The following is an 11,502-nucleotide window of genomic DNA, read 5'->3' as shown; positions in this document are numbered from 1 at the left end:
TATGTAATTTTTTTTTTTTTATGTATTAATTTTTTAAATGATTACCTACATTCTACAGCAGTGCTAGAGATGTGTCTAGCATAAAGACTAGGAAAATCATCTTCTGCTGTGTCTAGAAAGTGGGGAAAATTGTTTTTAGGTCAGTGTTTGGTATGTGGTGTCAAATGAAAGTTCTCTCTTAAAAGAAGGATTGCAAACTTTTTCTCAACAGATAAGGAATACAACAACCTAAAAGCTGGTGTCAGCAAAGACACTCCTTATCTAAATCTGAGTTTGGATCCTTTAGCTGAAATCATCAAAAAACTTGGAGTGTCATAAAATTCATCAAAAAAATCCAGACAAGTGGATTCTAAAGAGATTCCCAATTGTTGTGTAATATATTTGCATTAATACACACTGCGTACTGTAGAGAAACTTTTAAATAACAATGAAATGAAAAAAGAAAATTATTTAATCTGATGTGGGGATATGTTACTGGACTACAGAATACTGTATGACAAAAACAGAGATATAATTGCTGCTTTAAGGTGTGCCTAAAGAACAAAGAAAAGGATTCTGCAAAGTCAAAAATGCTAGACACATTAAAAAGTATAGAATATGCAAGCCTGCCCTTTGACCCTCCCACCCAACACTGAAGAATATTACATGGGAACTGACAGCAGTCGCCCCTTCTAAAGCTTGACCCTGTTGAACAAATGAAACACTTTCACTGGCTTTGATATATAGCACACGATTTTATTAGCATATTTAGCTTTGTGACGTACAGCTTGGGAGGGGGAAAAAAAAGTCACAATGTCATGTTTGAAGACATTTTACCTCAGCAGTGACATGCCACTGGAGAAATCTTCCTTTCAAATCATTGGTTTTCATTAATAAAAGTGATATGTTAGGAGCCACCCATGCTGTTTCGCATTAAACAAACAGAAATGGATTTTTTGTCCTTTTTTTTTTCCTTTTTTTTCTTTAAAGTCTGTTTCTTCACATATATATTTGTCAACACTTTTCTAAAGAATTAACATATTTAGCCACATGTACTGGGGGAAAAAGTATCCACTGTTATAGAGAACACAATAAATATAAAAAAGAAGAATTTTATATAATTTATGTGGAATTAAAGAGGGAAATGGGCTGCCAGTAAGACTAACAATTACATAAATAATCATTTACCTGAGGTTTTTAGTTCGTTTTTTGTAATTTAATACTTGACGTCAGCCCAGAGAAGGGCGTGTAAATGGCTTTTAATCACAAAAGAAATGCACACCCGTGTCCAGGCTAGTAGTCAGAAAAGAGGATCGTTTTACAATGAGCATCCATTTTTTTTGACTTTCTGCTGTCAGCAGTTTGAGAGAGGAATTGAAGGTTTCATTCAAGGACAGCGCTGGCCTTAGTGCTGTTGAAATCGATGTGACACGGGCCCATTTCCCTTCAATAAACAAGGAATCAGTTTAAATTAAGCAATGCATGGGAACAGGAGGGAAAAAAAAAACAATTTACTGCTTTGAATCTAATAAAACAATGTGAAAACAACCAAAAAGAGAATTTCAAAAATCTGTACATGTAAACATCACACTTCCACTGAGTCCAAAATGAAGAGGAAATAAGAGTGTTTCCCATTGGTATATAAGGTACATCTCCAAAGCAGATCTTCAGTAGTTCCTGGTATTGTAAATCAGGAGAACAGAAGAACCAGAAATTTAGGGAACAAAAGCACCACTAAATGATATAGACAGACCATGGAGGGGAACCAAGATGATTCAACTGTAGCTGTACACCACTGTGGTAGAAAAATAAAAAGTTTTTTTTCTCCTTATATTTTTGCTGAGCTATACATCTGGCCAAAAACATACCTTTTTAAGTGTGTTTAAATTAGCAGCTACCGTAACCAGTCACACCAGAAGGCACAGTTTGAATCAAACTGTGTGTATACACTGTACATGTTGTCATTGTACCTTTAAGAGGTCACATGACCGTGACAGCCCACATTGAGATAAGACCTGGTCCTATATGGTAAACATTTCCACCCACCAAATAAACAAAGCCCTGAAGGCCATCTACTTCTGTAGATTCATATTTATTCATCAATAGCGTAAATATGCACAGATCTGAGGCTTAACCATTTGCACTCATTATGGATCTGTAACCCAAACCATCAGCAGGAGTGCGAATGACTGTCAGCTTTTCAAGGCAAAGTACAGTCACAGCAGAAAACTGAAACCAAGCAAATTTTTCCTCTTTCATGGATGCATCTAAATAAATAATGGATGCTATATTGTGATATGAGATAATGTTGAGGCTATAGTATTTTTATACAAGAAAATTAACATAGGGAAATTTAAATATTTAGATAAAAATTATTTTACTTCAACACCCAAGGGCATTTACACAAAACACACACCAATCACCCATAACAATATGGCCACCTCCTTATTTCACTGACCAGATTGTAGAACTACCAATGTTCACCCATCACAGAATGTAGTCCATGTCTTGCTCTGTATACCTTGTTTACTCCTTTCACCCTGTTCTTCAAAAGTCAGGATCCGCAAAGAGCAGGTATTATTTGGGTGGGGGGTCATTCTCAGTGCTGCAGTGACACTGACATGGTGGTAGTGTGTTGCACTGATTTAAGTGGATCAGACACAGGAGGACCCCTTGAGTTTTTAAACCCCTCTGTGTTGTTCCTGAACTGAAAATAGACCACCAAGTGGAGCTGAGAGAATGAACCGTGAGGGTAGAAACAACGGAGGTGGTCATAATGTTATGGTGGGTTGGCGCGCTCCTTCAAGCTTTAAAATATCTGGTGAGATTTCAAGACTAAACCTAGGGAACTAAAAACTAGGCTTAGTCCACAGAAAGCATTGGAGTAGGCTGTCCTCAGTGTGTCTCTAGTGCCTGGTGACTTGGGTCTGGTCAACTGCTTTAATATTGACATCCTTTGTTGGAATGTATAGGCATAGAGGATAACTTCACTTGGGATGTTGGTGTTTTACAAAATATTTCTGAAAAGACCACTTACTCGTAATACAAAAAGGAATTTAAAAAAAGAACGGGAATCATGAGAATTATAATAAAAAATAGAAATCAGATAAAAAGCTGTCGACAGAGGGCTGCTAGGAGTCCTCTGCAGGTAGTGAGAAGGGTTGGACGTCCGAGACGCCGAGAGATGCTCTGATTATGGCTAAAATACCCCACACTCTTCCATACGCACTGTAAACAATAGCTGCACACGGAGAACACAGAGAAGGGAAAAACAAACAGCGAATTAATTACACCTTCCAAGATTGTCATTTGCCTTGTTTTTTGTTTGTTTTTTCTTCTTTTTTTTATACAGTTTGTATCAATAAAAAGTAGCTGTCCATGAGCTGGAGAGAGCAGTCCTCACAGAAGCTTGTTGAGTGGTTTAGGAGCTTTTAGCAAGAGCCTCTTTTTCCTCGATGATCTTACAACCTCTCCACAAATGACATTAGCAGTCCCCTGTCTATATTACAAATGCATAACTGTCACAATCTCAATTTTTTCAAGAACCTTTAGCCGAGCTCAGTGGCGTGTGAGGTTGGTAGAAGTATGTGAGGTTAGTATAAATTCAGCAGCGATCGACACAGGTCATTTTAATGAGCGGTGAGACCCATCCCCCACTTGCTCTGACCCAGAGCATAGAGAGAAAGCCAGGATGAGAGAAGAGAGCAAGAGATCAGCACTCTTACTGGGACTACATATATCTACCAGTCTCTACACTCTTAAAAACAGGCGGCAGAAAGGGCCGTTTGTAATGAAGCCATTGAGGTACCACTGATGGTACCCAAAAGAGCCTTTAAACGGATGATTATTTAAACAGGATTCATAAATGAGATGAAATTGCAGAAGAAAAAAAAAAGAACATTTTAGCAACCATTAAGTGTGTAGAGCTGACAGAATAAAGACAGGAAATTTTGAGAGTAAAAGGGAGAGCAAGAAAGAAAGGAAAAAACAACAACAACAAATAGAGGTACATGTTAAAGAGCCAGAGGGATGGATCCACTAAAACAAGAGCAATATTAGAAAGGAACCTAACATAAGCACAGTGAGGAGAGGACTGGTCATTTTTGCATATTTCTTTATCCTTGTCACCATACCTGCCACGCATCTATTCAATGATTAATCAGTAATTTCACAGATTGGGGGAGAGAGAGAGATATCAGTGGCACTGCTCTACCAAGATCATTCACATAAATCTCATCCCATGGTTGAATAGTGAATCGGGAATTGCCCACCAATAAAGTAATTCTTAATATACTGTGGAGCAATGTAAAGCTGAAGTCTGCACACTGCTAACATTTCATTAGCTAAATAAACACAGGTTATTTTAACACCCAGGATGAATTCAGTATAGGGACAAAAAGGGTATACCATATACCCACTGAAGTGTCAACAATATCAGTCCAATCATACAGGAGCTGCTTATAAAGTACTGTACAAAAGTCAGAGACCACTCTTTTTTTAAATTAATTTCCAGTGAGAAAAAAAAATCTATGCTAACATAGAGAAACTATTTAAAGACATGAAGTAAGGGACTCCTAGCAAACATTAAACAATAAATTATACTTTGAACTTGAGTAAATCTGTGAAAACTTGCAGTAAGGGGTGGAAGGTAAGTTTAAGTGTCAGGAAGCTGTTACTGAGAAAAAGAATATGGGGAAATGCAATAGAACACTGAAATATAACTCTTAACATATTTCACAGACGTTTTATAAATGAAAACAATCGTGTAAGTGCTTTTTCTGCTGCTCACAATCCAAATAACGACAACCAAATATTATAACTAAAATTGGGAGATTCTGAAACATTTCAGATTTTTTTTTTTTCAAATCTAAAAAAAGGTAAATGTCCAGAAAATGGAAGCTGTAATGGGCGACCTTAGGCCACCTTTAGATTTAATGGAAAATGTAGAAAACAAAAGTGGTCTCAGACATTTGCAAAGCATTGTAGTTCAATTAACTTTTTTTTCCTCCCTCTTTTAGGTCTTTTGCTATATCTGCTTCCTGAGGGGTGTTAATATCACTTTCCATATGTGCACGCGCACGCACACATACTCTCTAGGCACAAATTTAACCCCAGATATTTACTTTAGTTTTAAGATGAATAAACCTTAAGGTTCATAGCATAAGGGTTAACAGAGACAGATCACACCCACACTGACAGAGTAGCAGTGCGCTTCATTCTGGAACTCTCATAATTGGATCTTGGTAGTTTCCCACCTCTCGATTTCTCTCACTCTCCTTTAGGACGAATAACGCTTTTGATTATCTTTTGCATTGCGATATTCTTTTTTTTCTTGTTCCTCACTTGCAGTGCAACCTTGAGCTTTTTAAATAAAGGAGCTCCACAGTAGCAGACCAGCACTGCCTCAGTGTGCAAAGAGGAGCAATATTACAGTGACACTCCAGTCAAGCCTGCCTCACTAACTCAATAACAGCTTGCATTTTCTATTCTCATCCTCTAATGTCAGTTTCCCAGAGACTGCACAGGTGAGACAGAAAAGATTCTTCAAGTTGTATGTGCGTGTGAGCGGATGAAAACTCATCCCTACTGATCTCTGAAGTTAAGCACAGACTGAAGCAAAAAGAAAAAGAAAAAGAGATGCAATTGCAAATAAAGAACAGCCCTCAGAGAAAGATTACAGACAAATGTAAAATGCTTTGAAATTCAGACGGCAGTATTTGTTTCTAATAAGGTTTCAAATTGATACAGTTTTCCACTTTTTTATATTCCAGTTCAGGTTCCTTTTTTGCATTTTTGTCATTTTTTCATCTTTGAGGTGCTCTGGTTGTGCAGGAGGCTTGAGGTTTCAGGTCTGTGGCGTAAAGTCCAAGTCCTTTAGCAGCAGAGTGAATTAATGGCCTTTTAGAATAGTCAACAGATAAAAAGACTAAACAGATCTTTCCTCCATGTCTCTACCTCCCTCCCTCCACTGCTCTAAAACAGGGCATGGAAGAGGGAGGAGCTGAAGAGGAGAGGCTGAAGGGCATATTAAAAACAAAAAAAAAAAACAAAACAAGAGAGACAAAGAGGTGACCTGTAGGAAAGGAAGTGGAGTGGAGAGTTGGCATCCAGAGATGAAATGCCTCAAAGAAGGGCTACGGCAGGTGTACAGGCCCAAAAAGACCTTATAATGAAAGAGGAGATATTTACCTCATCAAAACACTTCATTAAGTTCTAATCATTTGATTCCAGTGTATTTCCAGTGTACTTTTGTAATCAATACTTTCAGATTTCAATATGTACATCATGTTATAGGAGCTAAAAATAAAACAGTCAATTAAATAACCAGAGAAACAAACAAATCTCACTCCCTGTATGTACTGCCTCCTGCAGGTCTTGGTGAGGCACTGGACAAATAAGGTAGCGAAGGAGAAGAAGCGATTTTCTCCCTTTGGGACTCACAAAATCAAAAAAACAAAAAAACACAGTAAGGGGCTGGGACACACAAGGATGGGGTTTTCAGACAGGCTGAGGTATTTCCAGGTGAGCTCCACCTGTATATTCATATGCATAAGTTACACAATTTTCTCCCCACAGCAAAAAGAGTCGTTAGGGGAGGAGAGGTCAGAGCGAGTGGAAAAAAAGTGCTTCAGAACACAGAGCGCATTTATTTACAGCGAATGCTAATGTCTCTTTCTCTTTTTTGTTTCTTTTCCTTCCATTTTCTTAATCATTGTCTTTTTTCCAGGCATCTTCCTTAGCCTCAACTCAAGAAAAAAAGTGTCTTCATTTAGTTAGTGCTTAACCAGAGTATTGGCACAGCATAATGCCTCCTTGTAAGCAGGTTAAGAACAAAAGAAAACAATCAAAACAAAAGAAATCAATTGCCCTGAAAAGCAAAGGGGGACGTTTAAAGAAGAACAAAAAAGTGATTAAAGAGCCTTTTAGTAAGTAGGCCTTGGGGCACCGGGGGTGGAGGGGTGTATGATTCACAGGATCAGCATACACATACAGCCAACACAGCTGTACACAGTTCTCTTCTTCTCCAGTGCAGTATCCCGTCCACTCTCCCTCTTATATTAATCTTCTTTCCTCATCTTTTCTTTCTGCTCACTAGTTCCATCCAGTTCATATAAAAATGTTAACATGATGGTGATGCAATGATCGAGATCTCTCTCCTGATATCTTCAGATCTGTAGGCGTCTGGGGATGAAGGACCTAGTTGGCAATGACTTTGAGGTATGGAGGACAAGGGCAGCAAATCCAAGATGAGATGGAATGAGAGAGAGAGAGAGAGAGAGAGAGGCGAAAGAGCAAGAGAGATACAGTATGGTATGATAAAGGATTGACAGCGGAATGAGAGGAGGGAGTGTGTGCGGTTCAGTTCTGTTGCAGTATGAGGTTCTCCAGCTCGTCTGCTGAGCGCAGTAAGAAGGCTGCTGATTCGCGGTAGCCTGCGATCAACTGACGCACCGCTGCCACCTCTGTATGGCTGAGCTGAGCAGAAGTTCCGCCCCCTGCACTACGTCCGAGACTACTGCTGCTCGACGTAGATGAGTTAGAAGCCAGAGACTTCATACTGAGATCAGTGGGCCCTGTGGAAGGACAGAGTCCAAATTAATTTCCTTACTTAGAAAGAATATTTCAAACAATCATTCATTCATTCATTGTCTGAAACAGCTTATCCAGTTCAGGGTTGGAGTGGGTCCGGAGCCGCCTACCCAGAATCACTGGAGGCAAGGCAGGAACACACACTGGAGGGGACACCACTTCCTCGCAGGGTGACACACACACACACACACGGACACTTTTCTGTAGCCAATCTACCTACCGAGGTTGGAGGAAACCGGAACACCCAGAGGAAACCCAAGCGGACACGAGGAGAACACAGCAAACTCCTCACAGTCACCCAAAGCGGGACTCGAACCCATGTGACTGTGACACTACCTGCTGCACCACCGTGCCGCCCCCAAACATAATCAGTCATGTTTTTTTTTATTGGATAATGTTTAAGTGATTATTTGACACCATTTATACCTGGTCACTCCATGTGTCTTTAGTGTCAGGACTATATCCAGACAGAGTTGATTCATCTATAAATATAGGTGTACAGTACCAGTGAAATGCTTAGACACTCCCACTCATGGAGTTTTCCTTTGTTTTGGCCATTTTTCAAATATTGTGAATGTACAGTACCAGTCAAAATTCAATTGTATGAGAAACACATTGTAAATGAATGTAGAAGACACTTAAACTATGAAGGAACACATATGGAATTATGTAGTAAACAAAAAAAATGTTAAACAAACCAGATTATGTTTTATTCTTTAGATTCCAAAGTATCCACCTTTTGCTTTGATGAAAGCTTTGCACAGTCTTGGTGTTCTCTCAATCAGCTTCATGAGGTCGTCACCTGGAATGGTTTTCAGTGAATGGCTGTGGCCTCATCATTTCATTTGTAGGACTGCTCGCCTTCTTAATGTGTTTCAGACCATAACTTGGGTTGTGCAGAGGTTGGGCTGGTACACAGTTCTTTACAGTAATTAGCCCGATTCCACCAATGACTAATGAGAAGATTTGTCCAAACTTTTGACTGGTACTGTAAATGCACCCAAAATGCATATAAAATAAATTTAAATTAGAGCTGTCCATGAATTAAAAAATATATATTAACTAAATAATAATTGCTTTACTTTGCTTAATTCTGATTAATCGCATTGTTCCTTCTTAAGGCTGAACCACTAATGTGTCACTACATTCTGTAGAACAGTGAATTTTGGAATTTTGGGAGGTTGTGGCAAATTTTGGCAAAAAATTTGTGTTAAACGCTTTCATTTTGACAGCACTAATTTAAATATGCGCTCTAAACCACTTCATGAAATTGTTAGACATGATTTTTAGCCAGATGTTAAACAAGAGTGAGTGAACTCATTTCTACAAATCACATTCAACTGCCAAAACTCAAATACAGACTAATCTCCTGATAAAACAAAAATTCCAACCAATACAAACAAACACCAAACTCCTTGCTTTACAACGGGCTACAGCGCATATTTGATCAGGCAGCATCTTAAACACAAAGTAAAATCTAAATTACATCCTATTTTCATCATTATGAGAAATTAAGAAACCAAAATGCAAGTTTAACGACTTTCATTTTGAAAATGCAAGCTATTCCTGAAGTGAATTTTCTTAGGTTTAATGAACTGTCACACTTCCCCAAAGGAATGAGCCAAAAAAGATGGCAAAGCTGGATAAGAGGAATCTAAAATGATCCTCTTTGCGCGCTTAAGGGTGCAGTGAATATAAATAGAATCGACTCAAGGAAGAGATGTTCCAATTATCCAAAGAGCTTTCAAGATCTACAGCAGTGTTTCTTAACCTAGTCCTCGGGGGCCAAGCAAACGGTGCACATTTAGCTTTATCTCAGCTTCTAACACACACACACACACACACACAAAAACCCAACTCATTAAGTACACTGAATACCCGTTACAGGTGTACTGGGAGTTCAGGGTGAGTGAAAAATATGAACCGTCTGCTGGGCATGACAACTGAGAACTACTAGAAACTCAATTAAAAGCTAGTATAAACTTCAACTGAGTTTGACAGACCATTCCATGGCATTCAGTCATGACAGCATACATGAGGCCAGGTACTGATATTTGATGATTAGTTGTGATTACATATACCATTCAAACTCAATCCCAAATATCCAGCACTCAAAATAACGCAGTTTCACTGCTACAGCCCAGTTTTGGGGGATATTAAAACCTTGAAGCCCACATTTGGCACTGATCATGGTGAAATTAAGTTCAAGTGCAGTGGTTCCAGTTAGAGATGGGTGATATTGCAAAAAAAATAAAATCTTGATCTTTTTTTTTTTTTCATATTTATAAACAATCCTCAATTACAACTTCTTTTTTTTTTAAATGACTTTTTAAAAAATAATTTCCATTTAACAATTTGTAAATAGCAAGCTTAATTTTGCATTTCTCTTAAAAAAAAATAATTGAACCATTATATTCAGGAAAACTGTTAAAGCTGAAGTTGCACATAAGCTGTTGAAGTATAATACACCACGTTACTTGAGGTTTGTATCGCTTGTATTTTTCAGGCATTGACGATTGCTTATTAGCAGTGTCCCTGAGTGATTGATGGAATGTTGTCTGAATGGAACTTATCACAACTTCTGTCCACAATTACACATAAGATACACACATCTCACATCAGAGAGATTTGCTCATACCACTAATTATGCACAATCTGTGTCTTTGGTTGCTTTTTAAATTGTTTTCTTTTCTTACTGCATAATTGTTTCGTAGTGATTTAATCCGACTGCAAAATCTTGTTCTTCCTCCTAGTAACATGACTCGGGATTTTGCTCACCATTGCTCTGAGCTGAAGGAGTGGTTAGAGACACAGGGTGCTGCAAACTGCCTCCCAGGCTGCTGTACGCACGGTATGTGTAGCCAAGGCCTCCATTGATATACAGCTGGTCCTGGGAGTAGGCTGAAGCTGCTAGAGAATATGCAGAGTGGGTCAGGGGCATGGGCTCACGAGAAATAGCCTTATCCAGAGCTATTTGGTCCTCCTGAAACACAGACCACAGACAGACGGAGAGTGAGAGAGTCAGAGAAAGAAGAAAGAAAGAAAGAAAAAAAAAGTAAAAGCCTTTGAACTTCTATGTTCAGCACAGCTGCATTTTTCAAATATAAGACATTTGATCGAGCTGAAAAACACTTTATCAATGCTTTAAGTATCCATGTATTTGAGCAGGAAAAGAAAAATTGAACAGAGCATGGGATCTCTGGCAACAGGATAAAAATCACTGGTCTCAGATAAAGCCCCCTTCTACCCTCAAAGATACTGACGTGTGTTTGGTAGACGTCCATCCGCATCCTCTTGGCAGCATTTCGTGTTTCGCTCTCACAGGCAGCAGCCAGAATATTCTCTGCCATGGCTGAGGTCAAGTGTGGTGGCGTGGGCCGAGTCTAATAACATTCAGAGATTTAACAATTACAGTTTAACACAGACATGTTTAACAATTACAGAACGTCTTTAAAACAATAAAGACAAAAAAATCCTTTTCACACATTAATTTCAAGTAATTCTGTCAGTAGAGCAGTAAATGAAATAATTAACTGTTTTGGGGGAATAATTACATGATGTTACAATGGCCACAAGGGGTCACTACAATGTAAGTAATTGCAGGTAACTACAGCAAAATATACAAATACCATTTGTGGTGAAGTAGAGATGAGACATTTGGTAAAATTGATAAAAAAAAATAAATTAAAAAAAAATACAATTTGTCAGTTCTCTTGAAATACTATTTAACACAATATTAAAAAGATTTCTAATGTTTTTATTGAACAACTTGATATTATTTTGTAAATATAAACATAAAAGAGTTGGGACAGAGGCAAGTTTTCAAATGTGTGACATCACATTACTTTAACACTTTGTTAGTTTGGGAACTGAGGATGCTAATTGCTGCAGCTTTGCAAATGGACTTTTTTGCCCGTTCTTGCTTGATATAAG

At 38.3% G+C, this 11,502-nt stretch overlaps 1 protein-coding gene across 3 annotated transcripts in view; it reads right to left on the bottom strand.

Moving 5' to 3' along the window:
* Nucleotides 1–268: 268 nt before the first annotated feature.
* nol4lb (nucleolar protein 4-like b) overlaps nt 269–11,502 on the bottom strand; it is a 106,467-nt gene continuing 95,233 nt past the window's right edge. For all 3 annotated transcript variants that reach the window (XM_066670574.1, XM_066670572.1, XM_066670573.1), the window contains 3 exons: nt 10,833–10,952; nt 10,348–10,552; nt 269–7,553 (listed from right to left, as the gene is read on the bottom strand). In XM_066670574.1, coding sequence (XP_066526671.1) covers nt 7,339–7,553; nt 10,348–10,552; nt 10,833–10,952 — 540 coding nt within the window. In that variant the 3' untranslated portion in view covers nt 269–7,338. The remainder of the gene's footprint in view (nt 7,554–10,347; nt 10,553–10,832; nt 10,953–11,502) is intronic.

The sequence above is a fragment of the Hoplias malabaricus genome, chromosome 5, assembly GCF_029633855.1.
Source record: "Hoplias malabaricus isolate fHopMal1 chromosome 5, fHopMal1.hap1, whole genome shotgun sequence".
Lineage (NCBI taxonomy): Eukaryota > Metazoa > Chordata > Actinopteri > Characiformes > Erythrinidae > Hoplias > Hoplias malabaricus.
Note: the sequence above shows the minus strand (reverse complement) of the source record. Positions and strands in the feature narration are given on the sequence as shown.